This window comes from Bos javanicus, chromosome 22 (genome assembly GCF_032452875.1).
Source record: "Bos javanicus breed banteng chromosome 22, ARS-OSU_banteng_1.0, whole genome shotgun sequence".
Taxonomy (NCBI): domain Eukaryota; kingdom Metazoa; phylum Chordata; class Mammalia; order Artiodactyla; family Bovidae; genus Bos; species Bos javanicus.
In genome coordinates, this window is record NC_083889.1 from 12,397,886 (window position 1) to 12,424,919 (window position 27,034).

Consider the following 27,034-nt stretch of genomic DNA (forward strand, 5'->3'; position numbering starts at 1 on the left):
GAGTGGGTTGCCATTTCCTTCTCCAATGCATGAAAGTGAAAAGGGAAAGGGAAGTCGCTCAGTCATGTCCGACTCTGTGTGACCCCATGGACTGCAGCCCACCAGGCTCCTCCGTCCATGGGATTTTCCAGGCAAGAGTACTGGAGTGGGGTGCCATTGCCTTCTCCGCCTCACATAATAAACTTATGTGTTGACTTATGTAAATGATAACTCAAGAGGTGGTGCTAGTTTCATGGAAATCTTGAACCAGTAGGCTCTCTGTGACTCTAACCTGAAAAGTGATGTAAAATCAGCTTTAACTTTAGGCTGCCTACCAGTTGGGGTTTCCTAGGTGGCTGAGTGGTAAAGAATCCACATGCCAATGCAGAAGACATGGGTTTGATCCCTGGGTTGGAAAGATTCTCTGGAGGAGGAAATGGCAACCTACTCCTGTATTCTTGCCTAGAAAATCCCATGGACAGAGGAGCCTGGTGACCTCCATGGGGTCCCAAAGAGTCGGCACGACTGAACACTCAGGCACACCTACTCATTGTCCTTACTATTTCCAAACTCCTAGATCTAGGCCTTCCCTTTTGGTCCATGGTGGCCACTCCTGTCCTGGACTACATGTCCTTTCACCATCCTGTCCACGGAACAGGAAGTCTCTTAAATACTCCCTGCACAGCTTCACCTGAGATACGCTTGCCTTGAGGAAAACGTTGAAAAGAAGTGGGGGATAGAGAGGCAACCAGCAAATGTCTTTCCTGCCAATACTAACCCCCTTTCCCTGTCAAATATTAGTTATGCTAGACCTAGTAAGAGCTCAGCGTTATGTTTACACCTGATTCTGAGCCCCAATTCTGGGTTGTTTCATTTCCAAGACTTTCTTAAGGTTGTAGAATGATGGCAAATCCTAGTTTCTCAAGGAAAGACCCTTATAAGTTAGCCATATGTCCAAGGTGAGTTACTTTTTATATAGGATAGGTAATAAAAATTTCAGTGCCAGTATGACAGTAGAACAGAGGTCAGTAAACTTTTTCTGTAAAGAGCCAAATATTAATATTTTAGGCTTTGTAGGCCTAAAATATGCAGGTGTTATAACCACTCAACTCTGCCATTATAACATGAAAACAGCAATAGAACATTACCCAAAGGAGTAGGTATGGCTATGTTCCAAGAAAACTTTGTTTACAAAACAGGCTTTGGCCTGGATTTGGCCCTTAGATGGTTTTTTGCTAACCTCAGTAGGAGCGTTTTACTAACTCATGACTCGAAGTTAGGCTAGAAAATGTCCTATTTTTATTTGCAAGACTGATTTTTAGAATACTTTTTAAAAGCAACACTCTTGAAACATAGATACAAGCAGAAAGTTATGGTCTACAAGATTGAACAGGAAAAACACATGTAAGAATTATTCATATTCGGCCGATTTTTTGGCCAGATTTAGCCTGAGAGCTGGAAGTAGTCTTAAGCAAAAGAGCTGTGTGGTTCCATTTATAAGGTGTTGTAGAACAGGCGAAACTAATCTCTGGTGAAAAAAGTCAGTTCTAGATTATCTGGGGGTTGGGTGTCGAGGTTGAGAAGAGGATGAGGAAACTTTCTAGGCTGGTGATGTATATATCTTGGTAGGGTTTTGTACTACACAGGTGTATTAATTTGTCAGAAGTATTTTTGAATACTTAAGATTTGTACATATCACTGAATGTAACATTTACCTTCAAAAAAGCCATAAATGAATAATGAACTCTGATCGATGATACACATTTAGGAAGAATTGTTATTGATGATGTGTAACTTAATGTGACAGCTATCGAAAAATAACGTGTCAAATGGATGGCTGGGTACGAGATAAAACAAATATCGAATATGTTAATTGTAAAATATGTCTGTGTTGGTGTATCAATGTTTGCTGTGTAATTCCTTCAACTTTTAAATATGCTTTAAATTTTCCATAATATTATGTTGACTGGAAGATAATCTTTGAATGTCAAAAGTGATTAGCTAGTGAAAATCAGCAGAGGAGGGGACATGAAATCTTGTTTGTGGTGGTCAGAGAAGGCCTTACTGAGCAGCTAGCTTTTGTGTAAGTATCTGAAGGAAATGAGATTTGCTACCTGGGAGAAGAGCATTCCAGTGAGGATATCAAATGCATGGGTCCTAAGGTAGGAAAGTAGCTGGCCTATTTGCAGAATAATAAAGTTGCCATTGTGGCCGCCACGGAATGCAAAAGAAGAAGAGGAGCTAGAAACAAAATCAGAGAGGCGACTGCTGGCCCGGTCACGCAGAGAGCGTGCAGGCCGTGGTCGGGGCTTTGACTGCCTCAGGTGAGGTAGAGCAGAGAAATCAGTAGCTATTTAAGATATCCAGGTGCTGTGTGGTAGTGGCTCCACCAAGATGATGAGAAGTGGTTGAATTCTGGATGACAAGACTTGCTGGCAGGATGTGAGATGAGAGAAGTTGAAGTAAGGCTGGCACTAAGGTTTTGTGCCTGAGCAGCTGGAAGAACGGAGTTGCCATTAACTTCATCAGTGAGGAAGACACAGGAGAAGCTCCTTTGCGGAGGACTGTGAGGAGCTCAATTTGAAACATGCAGTGATTAAAGGTGTCTGTTAGACATGCAAGTAGAATTGAGTTAATGACACCTCAGGAAAGCCTGGGGAATGGCCCAGAGTGTCCTTTTTGTGAGCCTGAAATGCTTTTAGGTCTCCTTTCTTTTCTTAAAAATACTGTGATTTAGTACTCATTCTGTAATATGTCCACATTTATTTTCATACCAAAAAAATTGTTTAGTTACTATAGTAACAGAATCCCCCTCCTCGCCCCCCCAAAAAAATGCCCATGCTCTAATCCCTGGAATTTGGGACTATGTTATGGTTACATGATAAAAAGGATTTTGCAAATAAAAGGTTACAGACCTTAAAATAGGAGGATTATCCTGGATTATCCCAGTGGGCCCAATCTAATCATGTGAACTCTTAGAAAGCAGAGAACTTTCTTTGCTGTAGGCAGAAGTCAGAGAGAGATGAGGTGTGAGAGGGCCCTTCTGTTGCAGGAGAGGGCACGTAAAAAGCATGAGAAGGGTTACAGGCAGCCTCCAGGAGCAAGCGTGGATCCCTGGCTAAAAGCCAGCAAGGAAACAGGGCCCTCCAGCCTGCATCCCCAGGGAGCTGAATTCAACCACTGAATGGGCTTGGAAGCAGGCTTTCCTAGTATAACCTACCTGGAGATTGCTGCTGTGGGAACACCCTGCTATTTTTCTCCCTGTCAGAGTCCCTTTAATTCTCTCTTCCAAATACATGCTTCCTACTGAAGGGCTGGCCTCCCATCCCTTGTAGAGTTCTTAAATCTCCTTCCTTTTTTTTCCTTTCTTTTCTTTTTTTTAAGTCAATCAAGACAGACATGAGTGCTCATCTTCTCTGCCTTTGCCTGTACTCTTGACTTTGCCTAAATGAAGTTTTTCTGGGACTTCATTCACTCATTTATTGCTTCTGTCTCCAGAATTTTCTACTTTTTCTTTTACTTCCATCTCTTCTGCCTGCAAAGCTTGCCTATATCTTGAGAAGAAAAAGCCTCACTTGCTGAAACATTCTTTCACTAGAATGTTCTTTCCCTATTAGAATGAAAGTTCCAGGAGGGCTTCTGTGCTCAGTACTGTATCCTCAGCTACTCTATCCTAAGTACTCTATCCTTTAGAATAGAGCCTGACAGCTGATAGATGCTTAAATCAGTATTTGTTGGAAGACTTGAATCCTGTTTTTCTTCTGTCTACAGCCAATGTTTTTTGTCTTTAACAAGTTTTATGTATCATTGTTTGTAGTTCTTTCTTTAATGACTACATGGAATGAATGGGCCATAACTGATCTAGTCATTTCCTTATTGAAGATACTGTTCCTATTTTGTCTATCATACCAAAATTTACTAAAAAAAGTTAATAGAGTTATGAAATAGTAAAGGAAATCTTACAAAAGTAAATAAAAAGACAGATAATATAGGCTGCATAAAAGATGAACGGTCAGTTTCAAAGTTGAAAACATCTGACTGATGAAGTTTAAGAAGGAGCAAAGAAGACAGAGATAGTTATTGATAAATTTATATAAGAAGATTTCCTAGAGCTGAAAGTGTCTAGATTGAAAGGGTTTTCAAAATACATAGCAAAATTAATGGTAAAATGACCAAAAATGATCATGATCAAAACAAAACAAAATAATACCCCACCAAGTAAAAAGAGAAGATCCTAAAATCTTGGGAGCATTCAGGTTGTGGTACCGGAGAGAATGACAATGAGGTCACCTTAAAGTTAAATGAAACAGTGGCCTTGAATTCAGTGGCAGCACTGGATGCTAGAGGAGGTTAGAGTAGCTTCAACTTCTCTTCAGCGTCAGCAGCTGACTTTTTCCTACATGGACTTTTTTATCCTGCCAAATCAAGTAAGGACCTTTTCAGACACTGAACGGCTAAGTCACCTCCCATGTACCTTTTTCTGTGTTTCTTAAGGCCCTGGGGATGTACTTATGGGAAAGTGAACAACGAAAGGAGACACTGGAATTCAGGACACAGTGGCTCTAACTCAGAAAAGCAGTAAAGGGAAGCACTGGAGGTGACGACTGTATCAGCAGACTGAGAGGGCAGCCAGGCCAGATTGAAGCGAGAATGTGGGGAGGCTCTGGGGGAAGCCTTCAGGGAAAGAGGGTGTTAGAGGTGGGTTCTTGCTGGGCTGTCATATGGTGCAGCAGTTAAAGAAAATTGAAATTAAAGTAGTGGAAACCATTGAAGGAAAGGAGGAACTCTAGGGAAAATGAACTCTCTGAGGAAGGAAATGTATTTATAATATAGTACTTGGCTAGTCAGTAGACATCAGTTACAGTCCAACAGTGTCACACTGATTATTTATTCAACTCAAAATAGTGGTAGATCTATCTATATTGCAAGAGTAGAAGGAAGAAGTGTTGGGGGAAGTTCCAGAGCTACATCCTAATCTACTATAGCTTGAGTAAATAGGCAGTGCCTAAAATGGATAAGTCAGAAAGTTGTAGGATAAGCCCAGTATTGCAAGAAATGGCAGTAGCTACCTAACAGAAACAACCAAGAGTTGAAACTAGTTACCTCTGAGTATTAAGACTGGATGTGGGGAGTCTTACCCAACAGCAGGGAGATGGCTTTTCATTATTGTCTTTCAGTACTGTTTGATTTTCTGAATACAGGCAAGAATTAGTTGGGTAAGAATTGTTATAAATTCAAAAAACTAAGTAATATATGCCTGTTATAAAACATTCATCAGATCAGATCAGTCGCTCAGTCGTGTCCGACTCTTTGCGACCCCATGAATTGCAGCACGCCAGGCCTCCCTGTCCATCACCAACTCCCGGAGTTCACTGAGACTCACGTCCATCGAGTCAGTGATGCCATCCAGCCATCTCATCCTCTGTCATCCCCTTCTCCTTTTGCCCCCAATCCCTCCCAGCATCAGAGTCTTTTCCAATGAGTCAACTCTTCGCATGAGGTAGCCAAAGTTTTGGAGTTTCAGCTTCAGCATCATTCCTTCCAAAGAAATCCCAGGGCTCATCTCCTTCAAAATGGACTGGTTGGATCTCCTTGCAGTCCAAGGGACACTCAAGAGTCTTCTCCAACACCACAGTTCAAAGCATCAATTCTTTGGCGCTCAGCCTTCTTCACAGTCCAACTGTCACATCCATACATGACCACTGGAAAAACCATAGCCTTGACTAGACGGACCTTTGTTGGCAAAGTAATGTCTCTGCTTTTGAATATGCTATCTAGGTTAGTCATAACTTTGCTTCCAAGGAGTAAGCGTCTTTTAATTTCATGGCTGCAGTCACCATCTGTAGTGATTTTGGAGCCCCAAAAAATAGTCTGACACTGTTTGCACTGTTTCCCCATCTGTTTCCCATGAAGTGATGGGACTGGATGCCATGATCTTCGTTTTCTGATTGTTGAGCTTTAAGCCAACTTTTTCACTCTCCACTTTCACTTTCATCAAGAGGCTTTTGAGTTCGTCTTCACTTTCTGCCATAAGGGTGGTATCATCTGCATATCTGAGGTTATTGATATTTCTCCCAGCAATCTTGATTCCAACTTGTGTTTCTTCCAGTCCAGCGTTTCTCATGATGTACTCTGCATATAAGTTAAATAAACAGGGTGACAATATACAGCCTTGACATACTCCTTTTCCTATTTGGAACCAGTCTGTTGTTCCAGTTCTAACTGTTGCTTCCTGACCTGCATACAGATTTCTTCCAGTCTAGTTCTAACTGTTGCTTCCTGACCTGCATACAGATTTCTCAAGAGGCAGATCAGGTGTTCTGGTATTCCAGTCTCTTTCAGAATTTTCCACAGTTTATTGTGATCCACACAGTCAAAGGCTTTGGCATAGTCAATAAAGCAGAAATAGATGCTTTCCTGGAACTCTCTTGCTTTTTCCATGATCCATCGGATGTTGGCAATTTGATCTCTGGTTCTTCTGCCTTTTCTAAAACCAGCAGGCATTAGTGAATGACAGTCACAGTAGTTCCCACTCTCAGAAGTAACTACTGGTCATTTTCTGTATGTATAGCCTTCTAAACTTGTGTGTTTATTTATAAACATATAGTGAATATTCTGCAGCATTTTTATAGTAATGATTATTATACACTAATATGTTGGGCCATGCGTGTGTGGCTTAAATACATCATGGTTTTCTTTGTGTGTCAGTCAGCCTAGAGTTGCACCACTGTTTTTAATGATTAAATATGTTCACTTTTATAGATACGTGTGCCAGAATTTATCCAACTTGGATGCTTCTAGTTCTTCACTGTTTTTAATCACACATCTATAATAGATGCCCTTAAAGAAGCTGGCCCAGACTTGTTTTGCTAAGAATTCCTTTCCATCTGGGAGGAGGACCTGACAGCCATAGTGTTATTCTCTGACTCTTTCCCACTGGGCAAATCGGATCGTCTCCCAGAAATCTGAAAATAAAAATTCATACATGCTCTTCCATCTCCATTAAAGGAAGTGTGCTGAGAAACGGAGGTGAGGGGCCTTGAAGCCCCAGAGAAGGACGCATCAGGAGAGACTGACACTCACATTGAAGCCAACTTGCTTTCTGATGGTTTTTCAGGATCTAATTCATGCAGCAAACATTTGTGAAATGCCTTTTATATGCCAAATACTATAATAAGGATACAGTGATGGGAAAAACAAGGTAGACAAGTTCCTTGCCCTCTTGTAGCTTTTTTTCTAATGGAGAAGATATGGCAAAAAATACAAATACGCAGCATGGTAAGGACTGCAAAGTAAGTAGAGGAAGTGATAGGGGAAGGAAATCAAGGAAAGCCTTTTAGAGATTACTTTTCTGGGAGGGCTTCCCTGGTGACTCAGTGATAAAAGAATCCACCTGCAATGCAGGAGAACCGGGTTCAATCCCTGGGTTGGGAAGATCCCCTGGAGAAGGAAATGGCAACCCACTCCAGTATTCTTGCCTGAGAAATCCCATGGACAGAGGAGCCTTGAAGGCTATAGTCCATGGGGTCGCATAGAGTTGGATATGACTGAGCGACTTAACAAAAACAGCTTTTCTGCTAAGACCTGGCGAGTGGTGCGTAAGCCAGACAAGGTAAAAGCTAGGAGAATAGTATTGTTTTGGACATGAGAAATCTTGGCACATGGAAAAGTAAATTTGAAGGCCCTAGGATGAGAAAGAGCTTGATATGTTTGAGGAACAGAAAGGAATTTGGTGTGATTGTTGTGCAAGAGCGTAGGGGGACTTAGTTTGAGGTGAGTGTGAAGATGCAGGGTAGAACCAAAGCATGTGAGGAATTTGGACTTGACTTTAAATGCAGTGAAAAGCTTCAGTAGAGAAGTGCCATGGTTTTATTTTTAAAATGTCTCATGAGTCATGACTGTATTTCCTGCCCTTGGGCTCTGTTAGATATTGTTGTTAAATTCATCTTGAATTCTCCTTTTTAAAAAAAAAAAAAACTTAAGCTGGTTTGGGTAGATTTCAGTTACAGTTACTTGCACCCAAAAGGCTGGGTTAAGACATCTTCATTGTCTTTGTGTATACAACCCTGACCCATTTCACAGCTTTCATTATTTTTGTTTGTTGGCTATATTCTTTGCTTTTTAAAAAATTTCCTCTTTGTGACCTTCCTTACTCTTTTTCATGGAGAGTTTGACTTTTTCTTATTGTTATCTAAGGAATCTTTGTATGTTGTCAAGAGTAAGCTTTTGTCTTTTGTATTCATTTTTCCCCCAGTTAAGTGTTTGCCTTGTAACTTTGCAACTGTTACTTTTTGACACTCAGAACTTTGTTTTGTTTTAAGTAACAGCTTTAGTAAGATAAAATTCACATAAATTTACCTTCTAAAGTATACAACTCACTGATTCTTAATACATTCACAAAGTAAACTGATCACTTAATTCCAGAACACTTTCATCCCGAAAGAAATCCTGTACCCAGTAGTAGTCATTCCCCATCCTCCTCTCATCCAAGCCCCTGGAAACCATTAATCTACTTTCTGTCTCTCTGGGTTTGTGGAACCTATTTTGGACACTTCATGTAAATAAATTCATAAAATTTGTGGCCTTAGCATAATGTTTTAAGATTCATCTGTGCCATAGCGTATTTCAATACTTCACTCCTTGTTTATGGTTAAGTAATATTGCATTGTGTGGACATACCACATTCTGTTTATCCTTGGTCAGTTGATGAGCATTTGGGTTATTACCATTTGTTAGCTGTTGGATTTAATGCTGCTGTGAACATTTGTATGTACAGAAAGTTTTGGCTTGTAGTTTGGTTTGGATCAGTGTTCCTCTTTTCTTTTGCAAAGAATGCCATCTTTCTAACGTATTTTCATGATTAGATTATTAAATTTCAATCTTTAATCCTTACGAAAATTCATTTTGGTTTAAGATTTAGAAAAAGAATATTATTTTTCCCAATAGATGTTCCTAGATAATGTACTAAATAATTTATCCTGCCCTCATTGATTCAAAATCTGTTTATATCAAAATTAAAAATGTATATTGGGAAAATATGTTTCTGAATTTTGTTTTATTCCATTGATCCTTTAATATTGTATTGTGGTCTTCCTTTGTAATTCTGGTAGCTTTGTAATACCTTTTAAGATCTTTAAAGAGTATATTTCCATTTTAAAAAGTGACAGGGTTAGCCCCTCAAGACATTATGCTATATATTAATATTTTTGTCAACTTCTAGGAAAAAAATCCAGTGAACTCTGACAACAATCCGGTTAAAGTCACAAGGTTAGGACAAAACTGTTTATTTTGAATCACCCGGTGCTACAATACAGCATGTCTCCTTTATTCAGGTGTTTCTTTTATGTACCTTATCCTGTGGATTGGGCCTCCCTGGTGGCTCAGACAGTAAAGAATCCGCCTGCAATGCAGGAGACCTGGGTTTGATGCCTGGATTGGAAAGATCTCCTGGAGGAGGGCAAGGCAACCCACTCCAGTATTCTGGCCTGGAGAATTCCATGGACAGAGGAGTCTGGCAGGCTACAATCCTTGGGGTCGCAAAGAGTCGGACACGACTAAGCACAGCATAGCATGTATCTTCTTTGCAAGATGAATTTCTAGGTATTTATTTTTGTTGCTGTTGTAAATGAAGTTCCCTGCCCCATTTATGTCCTTACTGGTTATTTCATTAAAATACAAAATTTTTGCTTTTGGCTGTCACCCAGTTTGTTGAGTTTTTCTTAATTGTAATGGCTTTTGGTTGGTTCTCTTGGGTTTTCTCGTGGAGCAGAGTGTTATTGTTACCAACAATAATAAAGTAGGGGAAAGTGGTGTGAAGGAAGAAGTTTAGTATGTTAATGGAGAGCAAAATCTTATTTTGCTTAGCAGGTCAGAGAAGGCCTTTTTGAGGAAGCATCATTTCCACAGAAATCTTAAGACTGCAATGGTAGTCAGCCAGACAGTGGGAGGAAGAGCTTGTAGACAAAGGGGATCAGTACGTGCGCCGTCTGGAGGAACAGTGTGTGTGGGGCGTGGGAGCGGTGAGCAAGGGCTAGGGCTGGAGAGGTGCTCGAGGAGTTCAGACCCAATCCTGAGTCTAGTGGAGTAAGCGCCCAGAGAGGTTTCTGAATGGAAAACTGTTTACATTTTTTAAAAAGACATTTCTGTTTACATGTTTTAAAGAGTCAACCAGTTACCATATGTAAAATAGATAGCCATTGGGAATTTGCTGTATGACTCAGGGAACTCAAACTGGGGCTCTGTAACAACCTAGAGGGTGGGATGGGGAGGGAGGTTCTTGAGCGAGGGGATATAGGTATGCCTGTGGCTGATTCATGTTGGTCTTTGACAGAAACCAACACCATACTGTAAAGCAATTATCCTTCAATTAAAATAAGCACATTTAATTATATATAAAAAAGATTCATCCAGCTGCTTTGTGGAAAATGGATTAAAGACAAACAAGGGTAGGAAAGGAGTCAAGTTAGAAGGCATTATTAGCCTCAGACTTGCTTATCTTGGTCTAAGCTAATGTCACTCCTCTCTGCTCAGCCCTTCAGTCTCTATGTTGTTGTTAGTTGCCAAGTCGTGTCCGACTCTTGGAGACCCCATGGGCTGTAGCCCTCTATGCTCCTCTGTCCGTGGGATTTCCCAAGCAAGAATTCTGGAGTGGGTTGCCATATCCTTTTCCAGGGGATCTTCCCAACCTAGGGATTGAAGTCGCGTCTGTAGCATTGCAGGAGGATTCTTTATAGCTGAGCATCTGGGGGAGCCCTCAGTCTCTATAGAGTAAAATAAAAATGTTATCGAATTGGGAAATAAGTTTTATATTAGAAATTTGAATTTCAGATTGGCCACTAGAAGCTACATTTTATTATCACATATTTTATAACTTCATAAACAGCCAATCTTGATGTATTTGTCAGGTTTCCTATGTTATTCGAGATGAAGTGGAGAAGTACAACCGGAATGGGGTCAACGCCCTGCAGTTGGATCCAGCACTTAACAGACTTTTCACGGCCGGTCGAGACTCCATCATAAGAATATGGAGTGTCAATCAGCACAAGGTAAGGCAGGGATTGAGTTTATATTTTAAATCTATGCTCAGTAAATTTTGGTCTGTCTAATATGGTGCCTTTCACAGTTTCAGATTTAATCTCTTTGAGCACTCAGTTATTTGGTACACTCTATAAATAAAGACATTGCAACCAGAATTCAGTAAGCCTCTGAGAAAAACACCCCAGGGGAGTTTTGCAAGTGTTTTAGCTAAGGCAAGGAGTCCGTAAACTAGGTTTGTGATAACAGCTCTTTGCTGCAAAGGAGCTTAGAGATTTTTCTGGTAGGGGAATTCTTTTCAGCAATTTATTTTTCTGTTTTAAATATGTTCCCCAAAAGCTTTTTTGGCATCCCTTTTCAGTGCTACTAAAAAAAGATTGACTATGCATTTACATTTATAATTAACCTTGAACAAATATTTATTTTCTTCATTTAAAAGTGATTAGGGTGGGGATTTCCCTGGCCATCCAGTGGTTAAAATGTGTGTGTGAGGTGTTAGGGTTAGGGTTAGGGTCAATCCCCAGTTGAGGCAACTAAGATCTTTCATGCTGACAGTACAGCCAAAAAAAAAAGTGGTTACTGTACCCACAAAGACCCATAGGGTCTTATTATATAGTATAAAGTTAATGTAAAAATATGAAAACAGAAAACAGGACTTAATGATATGTAAAGATAAGTCCCCAGTCAGATGGAAAGGCGCTCTTTTTGTATTTTGTGTGAATGCCTATATTATGAATAACATAGAAAGGAAGATTCCAGGAAGAAGGAGGAGCATTTCTTAAACTCCTAGCTTTGTACCAGAGCAGTTTCCCAGATTATTTCTCACGATGATCCTTCAAGGTAGATCCACTTTCCCCTTATGATGGGAAAACAGGCTAAGAGAAACCATGGTTGAATAACTGGTTCATGACAGAGAGTCAGAGCCCAATCTAGCCTTGAAACCCTGAGGTTAGACTTTGTCATTTTAAAAGGCTGTGTTTTGGCAAGCTCTGCAAGTCTGATGTTCCATCTGAAAAAGAACAACTATTTTGCACAGTTTGGATAGTTTCTTTAAATGGACTTTGGCCCAGTGAGTTTTAAATTCTTTGACCAGTGTAAACAGTGGAGGTCCCATATTAAAAACATAGAAAATAAGGAAGTTGTGGCTCTGAAGTGCTTTTCCTAACCCATTTTTGAATTGGAATGTCACCTTCATAGAGATTTACAGGATTACAAACAAATTAAGGAAAACACAAGAACTAACCGGGAAGAGTTAGAAAGCTGCCTCTTCAGCCCTTAGACATCTCTTTCTGGTTCTCATTTTATGACAAGATTGAATAGCATCAATTCTCAAATAGACTTGTAGAGCTATTCTCTTTGCCCATGAAGCATCTTGAACTTGCCTGTCTTAGATGTAGGGTGTAACTAGATGCTCTTCTTTAAAAGGCCTCTCCTGGTAATTGAGCCAAGGGAGAGCAGTAGAAAAATCTTGAGTTACTGCATTGAAATGGTGATCCTTTAGCCATTGGCTTCCATTTCTTCTCTGAAGGACTGTAGATACTGTGAGGAAATGTTCAGTTCACAGGTAAAAACAGCAGTAGGAAGCTAAGAGGAGAAGTGGGCATCTTCATCTGCCATCCGGCTAGGCTTCTCAGCACTCTCAGCAGCTTCTTTTCTGTCCCCGCTGTCTGCTCTGAACCTTCACCACGGCTGAGTCAGATCCCCCCAGATCTGTTCATGTCTCACCCTTTCTAGTGAAGCCCTTCTCACTGCACTCAATGCAGTGCCCAGCCCAGGTCTCGTTGCCTTCACTAACTTCAGGGCATTTGTCCTGGAAACCGAGGCTTTTGTCAGTAATAAAACTGTTCTGAAAGAAAACTTCTGTTTATATCTGCCATATGGAAGCATCAATCATTTGGTGAAATTCTACTCTGAGTTGTAAATTTGAAGACCTTAGAGAAGTGTGTCACATTAATTGAAGAATCTAAACATAATCATATTTTTGTGATGTATTTATGACATATTTTATCCTCTAATATACTAAAAGACATTTTTATGATTTATCTTGTAATTTCAGCAAGATCCATATATAGCATCTATGGAACACCATACTGATTGGGTGAATGACATTGTACTCTGTTGTAATGGGAAAACATGTAAGTATTTCTGTGGACTGTTGAGCTTCTGGACGATTTTAATTCAATTTGATTTTTTTTCTCTTTATTTTTTTCATTGTTTATGTAAGCCTTTTTCTTGAAGTGTAACATACATACAGAAAAGTACGCATATCCTGAGAGTACAGCTCAATAAAATTTTGCAAAGTGAACACCCATATCAAAAAACAGATTACCCAGATCCCTCTTAGGCCACCCTTCCAGGCTCTGTCCCTTGTCCCAGGATAATTGCTCTCGTGTCTTCTAAGCACTGTTGATTAGTTTGCCTGCATTGTCACTGTATATAAATAGACTCATGTGATATGTATTTTTCTTTTAACCTGATTAGTATCTTTTTGTTCTCTTTATGGTAAGATCCGTTTCTTGGTTTTGCAGTCTGTCTTAGAGAAATTTTTTGTAGTCAAATTAGTTGCACCTTCAGCTGGAACATTGCAAAGTTTGTCTTGCTTATTTAAAAGAATATTTGAGACAAGATATAAAAAGTTCTAGAAAGAACTTTAAGATACATATGTGTATGTGTGAGTATGTGAATGTTAAGATGTTTGAATTAACATTCAGTTCAGTTCAGTTCAGTCGCTCAGTCGTGTCTGACTCTTTGCGACCCCATGAATCGCAGCACACCAGGCCTCCCTGTCCATCACCAACTCCCGGAGTTCACTCAGACTCACGTCCATCGAGTCAGTGATGCCATCCAGCCATCTCATCCTCTGCCATCCCCTTCTCCTCCTGCCCCCAATCCCTCCCAGCACCAGAGTCTTTTCCAATGAGTCAACTCTTCGCATGAGGTGGCCAAAGTGCTGGAGTTTCAGCATTAGCATCATTCCTTCCAAAGAAATCCCAGGGCTGATCTCCTTCAGAATGGACTGATTGGATCTCCTTGCAGTCCAAGGGACTCTGAAGAGTCTTCTCCAGCACCACAGTTCAAAAGCATCAATTCTTCGGTGCTCAGCCTTCTTCACAGTCCAACTCTCACATCCATACATGACCACAGGAAAAACCATAGCCTTGACTAGATGAACCTTTGTTGGAAAAGTAATGTCTCTGCTTTTGAATATGCTATCTAGGTTAGTCATAACTTTCCTTCCAAGGAGTAAGCGTCTTTTAATTTCATGGCTGCAGTCACCGTCTGTAATGATTTTGGAGCCCAGAAAAATAAAGTCTGACACTGTTTCCACTGTTTCCCCATCTATTTCCCATGAAGTGGTGGGACCGGATGCCATGATCTTCGTTTTCTGAATGTTGAGCTTTAAGCCAACTTTTTCACTCTCCACTTTCACTTTCATCAAGAGGCTTTTGAGTTCGTCTTCACTTTCTGCCATAAGGGTGGTATCATCTGCATATCTGAGGTTATTGATATTTCTCCCGGCAATCTTGATTCCAGCTTGTGTTTCTTCTAGTCCAGCGTTTCTCATGATGTACTCTGCATATAAGTTAAATAAACAGGGTGACAATATACAGCCTTGACATACTCCTTTTCCTATTTGGAACCAGTCTGTTGTTCCATGTCCAGTTCTAACTGTTGCTTCCTGACCTGCATACAGATTTCTCAAGAGGCAGATCAGGTGTTCTGGTACTCCCATCTCTTTCAGAATTTTCCACAGTTTATTGTGATCCACACAGTCAAAGGCTTTGGCATAGTCAATAAAGCAGAAATAGATGCTTTCCTGGAACTCTCTTGCTTTTTCTATGATCCAGCGGATGTTGGCAATTTGATCTCTGGTTCCTCTGCCTTTTCTAAAACCAGCTTGAACGTCAGGAAGTTCACGGTTCACATATTTCTGAAGCCTGGCTTGGAGAATTTTGAGCATTACTTTACTAGCGTGTGAGATGAGTGCAATTGTGCAGTAGTTTGAGCATTCTTTGGAATTGCCTTTCTTTGGGATTGGAATGAAAACTGACCTCTTCCAGTCCTGTGGCCACTGCTGAGTTTTCCAAATTTGCTGGCATATTGAGTGCAGCACTTTCACAGCATCATCTTTCAGGATTTGGAATAGTTCAACTGGAATTCCATCACCTCCACTAGCTTTGTTCGTAGTGATGCTTTCTAAGGCCCACTTGACTTCACGTTCCAGGATGTCTGGCTCTAGGTCAGTGATCACACCATCGTGATTATCTGGGTCGTGAAGATCTTTTTGTACAGTTCTTCTGTGTATTCTTGCCATCTCTTCTTAATATCTTCTGCTTCTGTTAGGTCCATACCATTTCTGTCCTTGTATCGAGCTCATCTTTGCATGAAATGTTCCTTTGGTATCTCTGATTTTCTTGAAGAGATCCCTAGTCTTTCCCATTCTGTTGTTTTCCTCTGTTTCTTTGCATTGATCGCTGAAGAAGGCTTTCTTATCTCTTCTTGCTGTTCTTTGGAACTCTGCATTCAGATGCTTATATCTTTCCTTTTCTCCTTTGCTTTTCGCTTCTCTTCTTTTCACAGCTATTTGTAAGGCCTCCCCAGACAGCCATTTTGCTTTTTTGCCTTTCTTTTCTATGGGAATGGTCTTGATCCCTGTCTCCTGTACAATGTCACGAACCTCATTCCATAGTTCATCAGGCACTCTATCTATCAGATCTAGGCCCTTAAATCTATTTCTCACTTCCACTGTATAATCATAAGGGATTTGATTTAGGTCATACCTGAATGGTCTAGTGGTTTTCCCTACTTTCTTCAATTTCAGTCTGAATTTGGCAATAAGGAGTTCATGGTCTGAGCCACAGTCAGCTCCTGGTCTTGTTTTTGCTGACTGTATAGAGCTTCTCCATCTTTGGCTGCAAAGAATATAATCAATCTGATTTCGGTGCTGACCATCTGGTGATGTCCATGTATAGAGTCTTCTCTTGTCTTGTTGGAAGAGGGTGTTTGTTATGACCAGTGCATTTTCTTGGCAAAACTCTATTAGTCTTTGCCCTGCTTCATTCCGTATTCCAAGGCCAAATTTGCCTGTTACTCCAGGTGTTTCTTGACTTCCTACTTTTGCATTCCAGTCCCCTATAATGAAAAGGACATCTTTTTTGGGTGTTATTTCTAAAAGGTCTTGTAGGTCTTCATAGAACCGTTCAACTTCAGCTTCTTCAGTGTTACTGGTTGGGGCATAGACTTGGATTACTGTGATATTGAATGGTTTGCCTTGGAAACGAATAGAGATCATTCTGTCGTTTTTGAGATTGCATCCAAGTACTGCATTTCGGAGTCTTTTGTTGACCATGATGGCCACTCCATTTCTTCTGAGGGATTCCTGCCCGCAGTAGTAGATATAATGATCATCTGAGTTAAATTCACCCATTCCAGTCCATTTCAGTTTGCTGATTCCTAGAATGTCGACATTCACTCTTGCCATTTCTTGTTTGACCACTTCCAATTTGCCTTGATTCATGGACCTGACATTCCAGGTTCCTATGCAATATTGCTCTTTACAGCATCGGACCTTGCTTCTATCACCAGTCACATCCACAGCTGGGTATTGTTTTTGCTTTGGCTCCATCCCTTCATTCTTTCTGGAGTTATTTCTCCATTGATTTCCAGTAGCATATTGGGCACAACTGACCTGGGGAGTTTCTCTTTCAGTATCCTATCATTTTGCCTTTTCATACTGTTCATGGGGTTCTCAAGGCAAGAATACTGAAGTGGTTTGCCATTCCCTTATCCAGTGGACCACATTCTGTCAAATCTCTCCACCATGACCCGCCAGTCTTGGGTTGCCCCACAGGCATGGCTTAGTTTCATTGAGTTAGACAAGGCTGTGGTCCTAGTGTGATTAGATTGACTAGTTTTCTGTGAGTATGGTTTCAGTGTGTTTGCCCTCTGATGCCCTCTTGCAACACCTACCGCCTTAATTGGGTTTCTCTTGTCTTGGGCGTGGGGTATCTCTTCACGGTGCTCCAGCAAAGCGCAGCCATTGCTCCTTACCTTGGATGAGGGGTATCTCCTCACTGCCGCCCTTCCTGACCTTCAATGTGGAATAGCTCCTCTAGGCCCTCCTGTGCCCGCGCAGCCACGGCTCCTTGGATGTGGGGTTGGTCCTCCCGGCCACTGCCCCTGGCCTCGGTCGTGCGGTCGCTCCTCCCCGCCGCTGCCCTTGGCCTCGGGCTTAGGGGCGTGGGGTAGCTCCTCCCGCCCGTCGCCCCTTTAGGAATATTATAAATATTCAACATACATAAATATTCAAATATTTATGTATGAACATTTTGTATATATGAAAGTTTGAGACTGTTAATTTTTTTAAGTTAATTCTTTAAAATGGTGTTAAGACACACTACTAAGGGGTTTGTTCATTCTTTGCCTCTTCTAGTAATATCTGCTTCTTCTGATACAACAGTAAAAGTATGGAACGCACATAAGGGATTTTGCATGTCAACATTAAGGACGCATAAGGTAAGACAACTAACGCAGTTTTCGGTGTCTTTAGTGCAGTACTAGGATCTCAGTACTTTATATGACTCATTTGCTTATTAGTCTACAGAGTAGATCATAATATATATGTTTTGTTACAGGATTATGTAAAGGCCTTAGCGTATGCCAAGGATAAGGAACTCGTAGCATCAGCTGGATTGGACCGACAAATATTCCTTTGGGATGTGAATACTCTAACAGCACTGACTGCCTCAAATAACACCGTCACAAGTAAGGTGTTTGAAAATTTTTCTTTGAAAGTGATCCAAGTTGACATAAATAAAGAATGGTTTATAAAACAAATCCGATAAGTTTGCATCAAGACAGTGGTTCTGCCTGTAGCGTTCTAGTCCCCAAGAGTGTGATTAGAAGCTAGTTCCTCACTGTGGTCTAAAAATGGTAACTTCTGCAGGTGTAACCTGGCCATTTTTGTACCTGTTAGCTCCCTAGCTAACATATAAGCTTCCAGAGCGCAAAAGTGTCTGTCTTATTACTTTGTATTAATATATCCTACAGCTTTACCTGACCCAGGGCCACACTCTAGGCAGATTATTACTGATCAAAGTAGTGATTACCTGGCCAAAAGTAGGCAACTCTTGACTTTTAGAAGTGTTGTACTTAGTCTCTTAATTGTGTCCGACTCCTCTCTGCGACCCTTGGAGAATCCCAGGGATGGAGGAGCCTGGTGGGCTGCCATCTATGGGGTCGCACAGAGTCGGACACGACTGAAGCAACTTAGCAGCAGTAGCAGAAGGCTCCTCTGTCCATGAGATTTTCTAGGCAAGAATACTGGAGTGGGTTGCCATTTTCCTACCCCAGGAAAAGTGTTACTGGATACTAACAGCCTTCAAGTTAATAACCACATAGGAAAATACCCAAAGGAAAGAAAGAGGGCTTTTAGTGCCAATACTGTAGGACCCTTTCAGAGCAGCCTTAAGAATCCAGCCAATTCCAGAAGAGTGCAGGAAGGCTGACCCTAGCTTCTAGAGACAATTCAGAAACCTTCACAGCGAGTTAATAGCATGGATGCCTTATCAACTAAGATCTCAGTTACCTAGTCAGACCTGGACAGGTATTTTTAGCTAAGCCTGGCTTAGAAGATCTGTGTTCATGATGTGGGCCTGAACTGTCTGGATCCCTGCATGACAGATCCAATTTGTCATGACTGTGTAATACTCATGTTGACATAGCTAACAATTCTAATGAAATCTAGTATGTGTCAAGAAGAGCAGGTTGGGAGACTGGTGTTTATAATTTCTTAAATATTATTTTGCCCTTTTTCTCAGGAAATATGTGAAGGTTTAAACACTATTCTTCCCTTGTTCTCTGTGATTAATGTACACAGTTTCAGGGATTCAGCAGCTGGTCCCTACTGGGGCTGTCATAATGCATCATTTAACTCTCTTCTAATGTAAGGCCTGCCTGAAAGAGGCACTAACAAGAGGGAATGAAGCCAAAAAAGGAGGATCGGCCCAAGGTCAGAGATGAGGCTTAGTGGTATAGATTCAGCAACAAGTATATTCTACTTAGAACTGTTTAGAGAGGATAGCAAACACGCTTTTTATCATTATGGAAATAATGATAATAGCTAACATTTACTGAGCATTCAATAGAAGCAGTTAACTTTTCTAAATACTTTATATGTATTTATTCCTTTACTCACAATCAGTATGTTTGTTTATACTTATTCCTTGTTGTAAAGTTGGAATCATACTGTATGGACAGTTTTATGTATGTGCTTCAGTGGTACTGACTTCTGAAAGAGAGAGCATGAATGCAATTCTTGCCACACAGTGCCTAGTTTCCTTCCAGAAGAGTTGTACCAAATTACCCTTCCACGGGTAATGTATGAGAAGGCCATTTCAACTGTTTTTTTTGAGAACCAAGTATGTTGCTTTGTTTTTTACTGATTTTTGTCAGTGAAAATAGTATTTTGTTTTGATTTGTGTTTTCTTGTAAAAAGTGAGTTTAGCTGTAGTTTTCATTTTTATTGGCACATGTGTATCTTTGAAAATCTATTACTTATGTGGATAGCTTTTTAAGTGGCAGTTCAGTTCAACTTAGTAAATATTTGTTGAGCATTTGTGTATGCTCAAATCCAGAAGGGATGTAAATTTTAATAGTATTATTTAGAATTATCTCCATAATAGGTAAATTTCTTTTCCTTAAGAGTCCCCATAAAGATAAGATTTCTAAATCAAATAATTAGACTTGTGCTGACTAGCTACTAAACAGCTGATGATTTTAACCTTTAGCTCTATTTATCCTTAATAGCTTCTTCTTTAAGTGGGAACAAAGATTCCATTTATAGCCTGGCAATGAATCAACTGGGAACAATCATTGTATCAGGGTCCACTGAGAAGGTAAGGGGAAACTCAAGGGGTATATTTTAACACTAGAAAACAAAGAAACCAAAATAATTTGATCTTTGTAATTACAAAATACATAGACAGTGGTTTTTCCTGGTGGATACTAAAAATAAAGGCGTTATTTGAACAAATAAGGGTATAACTATATAATTACTGTCATGTGTGTGGTGCCAGGGGCGGAGGGTGGAGTCAGGAGGCCTGTGCATTTTTTTTTACATTAAAGAGGCTTCCTCCCTCTTAAAAAAGTCGGGAGCCTTGGACACTGGAACACTGTCTATTGGCTGAAGTAGTACTACCATCACAGAACTTGATGGTTACCACTTGATTTATAGAAGCCATCTACTATTTGAATTTGATCGTTTGTATGATTCGTTGTATGATTCACAGGTTTTAAGAGTATGGGATCCAAGAACATGTGCAAAACTAATGAAGCTAAAAGGGCACACGGATAATGTTAAAGCGTTGCTGCTGAACAGAGATGGCACACAGGTATGCAGTTCTCGTGAGCATTTACCTACTGACCTTGTCAGAATTTCATACAGTAGAAGCTCCCCCGCTTTCTATATTGTTGCATAGTTGGTTTAAACCAAAAGCTACAAGCATTGTAAACTGTGGTCTGATTTTTAAATCCTTAAAATACTCAGTTGCACATATAATAATCCACATTTTGAAATTATCTTGTTTGCATAACTTTTAAAGAAAGGCCAAACAAAGGATATCCTAAGAATAATTCTAATGCAGGTGAGTATATGCAATTATGTATAGACTAAAATAAGGGCTTCCCAGGTGGCTCAGTGGTAAAGGATTGCTTACCAATGCAGGAACTACAGGAGGCGTGGGTTTGATCCTTGAGTCGGAAAGATCTCCTGGAGGAGGAAATGGCAACCCACTCCAGTATTTCTTGCCCGGAAAATCCCATGGATAGAGGAACCTGGTGGGCTGCCGTCCATGAGGTCTCAAAAAATCAGACAGAGCTGAGCATCCATCCATAAATACACACATACATATAGGCTAAAATAATTTAAAATGCTTCCTTTTTTGAAGCAGAAGGAATCTTTGGTATTGAGTGCTTTCTGGCAGTGGAAAATATCCTCACAGTGGGTCTGGTTTCTTAGGCAGATCTTGTCAGTTGGCTATGTAGATATGGACTGTAGTTTTGTTATCTAACATAGAACTTAAAGTCAGCATTTCAAAGAAAAACACTTTGGTAATGTTTGAACAGGTATTAATATTCAGCCACATAATTTGTGAATTATAAATCACAATTCTATCTGTTCTATAGCAGTAGAAAAATGATCTTTCATCAATATAGACAGTAAAAAACAAAAACTGAGCACCATTTTATGTTATGACACACCTCTCCCGTGTACCGCCGCCGTTTTTTTCATAGGCAGGGATCATTGGAATTGATTGTGATGGGGCTGGAAAAGGGAGAGTACGAATGTGACTGGATGAGAAACACCATGGGTCCATTACTCCCAAGAAATAACATCAAGGAGGTTGCCTCATCCATGAATTAGAGAAGCCTTTGTTTCCAGAGGTGAAAGGAAAGTTGAAAAACTGGCCAAGGGAAGGAAATCACTTTTCGGAACCAGGTAGAGAGGCTGGAAGATGCCCGTAGAGGTCTTTGGAGACATGGTACTTGATATCATGTGTTGTGTAGCCTTGAGCAGAGAACCCTTCATTACCTGTCCTTGTTTTCTCATCTGCAAAGTGGGAGTCTTAATATTTAGTTAGTATAGTTGGTGAGGAGAGTAGAAACAAGGTGCGTTCTTATCTGCAAACCATGGCATTTTCTCAGACTCTTGAGTTTCTTTGCAGTAGCATTTTCACGTGAGTCTGAAAAGCCCAATGCAGTCAGCTCCTCACTTTTTTGCAGTAGCTGCTAGGTTGCACTTGATATGGTTGTCCAAGCCTTCTTCCGTTAGCTTTGTCCAGGATCAAACTGGGTCATATGAACTCCATGGGACTGCCCTTAGCTAGAGACAGTAGACTAGATGGTTTTTCAGAAGAGGGCTGTGGGCCTGGTGGACTTTCTGAAATCTCCTCCTTTCTGCTTCACTCCATGCCTTGTTTCCTCTGTAGATAATTATGAATGTGCTTTTACTTAAGATGATATAAGTAGCATCAGTTCAGTTCAATCACTCAGTTGTGTCCGACTCTTCGCAACTCCATGGACTGCAGCACACCAGGCCTCCCTGTCCATCACCAATTCCCGGGGTTTACTCAAACTCATGTCTGTCACGTCGGTGGTGCCATCCAACCATCTCGTCCTCTGTTGTCCCCTTCTCCCACCTTCAGTCTTTCCCGGCATCAGGCTCTTTTCAAAATGAGTCAGTTCTTCACATCAGGTGGCCCAAGTATTGGAGTTTCAGCTTCAGCATCAGTCCTTCCAATGAATACTCAGGACCGATCTCCTTTAAGATGGACAGGTTGCATCTCCTTGCAGTTGAAGGGACTCTCAAATCTCCTCCAACACCACAGTTCAAAAGCATCAATTCTTCAGTGCTCAGCTTTCTTTATAGTCCAACTCTCACATCCATACATGACTACTGGAAAAACCATAGCTTTGACTAGACAGACCTTTGCTGGTAAAGTAATGTCTCGGCTTTTTAATATGCTGTCTAGGTTGGTCATAGCTTTTCTTCCAAGGAGCAAGCGTCTTTTAATTTCATGGCTGCAGTCACCATCTCCAGTGATTTTGGAGCCCAAGAAAATAAAATCTGTCACTGTTTCCATTGTTTCCCCATCTATTTGCCATGAAGTGATGGGACCAGAGGCCATGATCTTAGTTTTCTGAATGTTGAATTTTAGGCCAACTTTTTCACTCTCCTCTTTCAGTTTCATCAAGAGTCTCTTTAGCTCTTCTTCGCTTTCTGCCATAAGGGTGATGTCATCTTTGTATCTGAGGTTATTGATATTTCTTCCAGAAATCTTGATTCCAGCTTGTGCTTCATCCAGCCAGCATTTTGCATGATGTACTCTACATATAAGTTAAATAAGCAAGGTGACAATATATAGCCTTGACATACTCCTTCCCTATTTGGAACCAGTCTATTGTTCCATGTCCATTTCTAACTGTTGCTTCCTGACCTTCATACAGATTTCTTAGGAGGCAGGTCAGGTGGTCTGGTATTCCCACCTCTTTAAGAATTTTCCACAGTTCGTTGTGATCCACATAGTCAAGGGCTTTGGCATAAGTCAGTAAAGCAGAAGTAGATGTTTCCCTGGCACTCTCTTGCTTTTTCGATGATCCAGCGGATGTTGACAATTTGACCTGTGGTTCCTCTACCTTTTCTATATTCACCTTGAACATCTGTTCACAGTTCACATACTATTGAAGCCTGGCTTGGAGAATTGTGAGCATTACTTTACTGGCGTGTGAGATGAGTGCCATTGTGCATCAGTTTGAGCATTCTTTGGGATTGGAATGAAAACTGACCTTTTCCAGTCCTGTCGCCACTGCTGAGTTTTCCAAAGTTGCTGGCATATATAGCATCATCTTTTAGGATTTGAAATAGCTCGACTGGAATTCCATCACCTCCACTAGCTTTGTTCATAGTGATGCTTCCTAAGACCCAATTGACTTCATATTCCAGGAGGTCTGGCTCTAGGTGAGTGATCACACCATCCTGATTATCTGGGTTATGCAGATCTTTTTTGTATAGTTCTTCTGTGTATTCTTGCCACCTCTTCTTAATATCTTCTGCTTCTGTTAGGTCCATCCCATTTCTGTCCTTTATTGTGCCCATCTTTGCATGAAATGTTCATTTGGTAACTAATTTTCTTGAAGAGATCTCTGGTCTTTTCCATTCTATTGTTTTCCTCTATTTCTTTGCATTGATATCTGAGAAAGGCTTTCTTATATATGGTTATAAATGCACCTCACCTCAAGTCAGCTTCCCTTACTGAAAGCACAGACAGTGATATGGTACTACTTTAAATAAGCTGCCTGTCTGCCTTAGCGTGCAGAATTAAGCCGGTAATTTTTCTCCTTTAGTTCTCCCTTTATCCATTTTCCTTACTGGCAATGAGAAACTAAATGTAAATTTAGCCACCAACAACATGGCATCTTTACATTAGGGAATTTATCAAGAAAACACCTAGAGTAGCCATGTATCTGGCGAAAAGAGAGAAGGGAAAAGAAACGTTTACTTACTGATTCTTGAACTCTTGCAACATGGAAGAGACAGTTATTAGTTACTGGACCAGAGTATGTATTAAATGCTGTAGTTGCCCTGCAGCTTCTCATGTAGGGTCCCTGTGGTGTTTTAAGTCGGGAACTTGTGATGAGATACGTGTAGTAGGCCAATGGGTCCTATCAGTGTCAGCCTATTGCCTCACTTCCTTTGTTGTAGGATATTTAGCAAATCTTACTATTTGAGGTCTCTCTTCACTGCAGTTGTTTTGACTGGTGCCAGCATTCCTGGGCCGAGCCAGCTGACTTTCGATTCCTTGTACTTGCTCAGTCAGTTGCTTGAGGAGACTGGGACAAGCTGCCATCTTGTTCTGAGTCAGTCACGTCCTTGTGCGTCACTCACAGGATTTTCCTTGCTCGTACAAATCTTGCTGAACCTAACCTATAGGCCCAGGGGCTCTTTGAGCATTAGGCCACTCCTTGCTCCTGACTTGCCCCCTAGGCTGCTCTCTCTTGGCAGTTACAACTGTGTATAAGTGACCATCCCAGAAACACCGTGTGTTGATCAACAGCAGTCTTGCCACAGTACACTGGTACTTCTCGTCTCTGTTGGCAGAAGCACAGAGCACCTGATCAGGCTATAGGATCTGATCCCCTGAGTCTGACTTAGCAGAACCATTTGGGGCATTCTGTCCTAGTCCTAAAAACCACCTCGTAATGAAGGGGTCTTCATGTTTATCCAGTGGAAGGTTGGGGTCAGTGGGAAGTGTTTGGATGAAACCTCAGGTCCTAAAGGACATCAGGCACTAGAATTCCTATAAAATAGGCACATCTAACCATACTACTGAATACTACAAACTCATTTGCCAACTTGGTGCTTTAAAAGTGATTGCTGTCTATTTGGGGGCCTGCTTTTTAACAGTCTTAGAATACTGATTATTATCAAAGATTATTTTGTATTCTATATCCAGGTTGGTGTAGAATTCTAATATACTCTGTATTTCCTCAACTGCTTTCAGCTGTGCATTCTGGGTTTGGGGTTTGCCTCTTTACTGTTGTAAGTTACCCAGCCTGTGAGGACTTCCAACCCATCTTTGCCTTCCTTATCCTAAAGTTGTCAGTTCCTTATTCCCTGTAGATACGTGGTCTAGGAGCTGAGCGATCAAAGCTTTACTAACAGCTTTGCCACCTCGGCGAAGCATCTTATCCTGGAATGGGGGACTCCCTGCCTGCCCCCCATTGCACTACCACAGTGCTCCTACACACGTGATGAAGGTCTCCTTACAACCTTCCTGCTGCAGTGTCTTTACTGGTTAGTCTCTTGGTTCTCTTGCAAACTAGTTATAATCAATGATTAAAGCACTGATGCTCCTGACAGCTTATGGGGTGTCTGTCAGTACGATGTTTGTTTAATTAAACATGTCCAGAGTTCTGAAAGCCTTTCAAATCACAGAATAGGCCAGTTAATCCTTAGTATTCCTGAAGGCCTCATCTGTTCAGACACTATCCAGGTCTCCCAGCCCAGAACTATCTTCTCTTCTTTGAAGTTCTTTGCCTGCTTGATTTCATATACCAGCACCAGCAGTTGCTTTCTCCTCAGGGCTATTTTTTCCTCAGGTCACCACAGTAACTGGTACAGAATACCAGGCATGCTGAATGCAAATGTGGGGTGGCTGGTTCTCCCTGTTTCTGTCACACTCAGTGTGCTCAACTCTGATAAGAGCACCAGCAACTTGCATGTAGTTAAGCCTTCAGAAATGTCAGAATTGCCAATGTTAACTCTGAATGGTGAGGGTTTACATTTTGTATTAATGGATGTTAAACTCAAGGCTCATATGTAAAGTAGCCACGCTCACACAGAGTGGCAAGCTGGATTTTGCATTTGACTCTTGTCAGTAAAATCCAGGAGACCTGGCAAGTCATCATGAATCCAGAGCAGTGAGGGAGAGGACAAAACAGAGGTGTGACCCAGGGCTCTGGGCTAGTGCAGTGCTTGTCAAACTTGGCGTACCAGACAGAATGACCTGGAGAGCCTGTCAGAACACAGATTGCTGGCCCCCACCAGAGTTTCTGCCTCATTGGGTGTGGAATGGGACACAAGATGGTGATGTTGCAGGTGGCCAGGTACCAAGGAAGTTTTCCTCAGAGGGTTCCCTACTTGAGCCTGTATTGTTGCCGTTGGTCATCCCAGCCTGTGATGCATGCTTATCAAAAATCTTTTATCAGAGGCAGGAATGCAGGTTATTAGAGATACGTTTTGACAGTATAGAGTCCGGAGAGAAGCCAAGAGCAGAGCACAAGATAGCAGGATCTTTTGGGGCAGGTTTCTAACCTTAGCTTTCTCTATTCCCAGTGCCTTTCTGGCAGTTCAGATGGGACAATCCGCCTTTGGTCCCTTGGCCAGCAGAGATGTATAGCAACGTATCGAGTGCATGATGAAGGTGTGTGGGCTCTGCAGGTCAATGACGCCTTCACACACGTGTATTCTGGAGGAAGGGACAGGAAGATTTATTGCACAGACCTAAGAAACCCTGATATTCGGGTGCTAATTTGTGAAGAAAAAGCGCCAGTTCTCAAGGTATGTCATATGTTTTAGTTTTATGATTTAGGTTGTTACATGCACTAGCCAAATACATCAAAATCAATATTAAAACCTGAGTCACCTGTTAGGTTGTAAAAAAAGATACTTCTTAGCCGCCCGTAGAGGAAATGGTGACTTCCTGGGAACATCAGGGGTGGATGAGTGTCGCACTGGCGAATCCTGTGAACTGACCCACAGTGCTCCTGAGCTCTGCTGGCTTTCCTAACCTGTCCTCAGAGGACGAATAAGAGGAGTTCAGGTATCTGTGAGTGGACAGCAAAGCAGAAATGTGTCCACTGTGTCACGTGGGGGATGTGGACAAGTGCTCCTGAAGAAGGGGGCGAGGCAGGTTCAAATTGCAAACCATCACTGCCTCAGAATAGTCCTGGGAGGTGGGTA

General features: G+C 41.2%; 1 protein-coding gene across 1 annotated transcript in view; it reads left to right on the plus strand.

The window, feature by feature from the left end:
- The window catches only part of WDR48 (WD repeat domain 48), a 52,681-nt gene that overhangs the window by 4,323 nt on the left and 21,324 nt on the right, over positions 1 to 27,034 (plus strand). Inside the window, exons 2-8 of the mRNA XM_061395984.1 lie at positions 10,884 to 11,024; positions 13,070 to 13,148; positions 17,447 to 17,529; positions 17,649 to 17,778; positions 19,822 to 19,910; positions 20,304 to 20,405; positions 26,408 to 26,632. Coding sequence (XP_061251968.1) covers positions 10,884 to 11,024; positions 13,070 to 13,148; positions 17,447 to 17,529; positions 17,649 to 17,778; positions 19,822 to 19,910; positions 20,304 to 20,405; positions 26,408 to 26,632 — 849 coding nt within the window. The remainder of the gene's footprint in view (positions 1 to 10,883; positions 11,025 to 13,069; positions 13,149 to 17,446; positions 17,530 to 17,648; positions 17,779 to 19,821; positions 19,911 to 20,303; positions 20,406 to 26,407; positions 26,633 to 27,034) is intronic.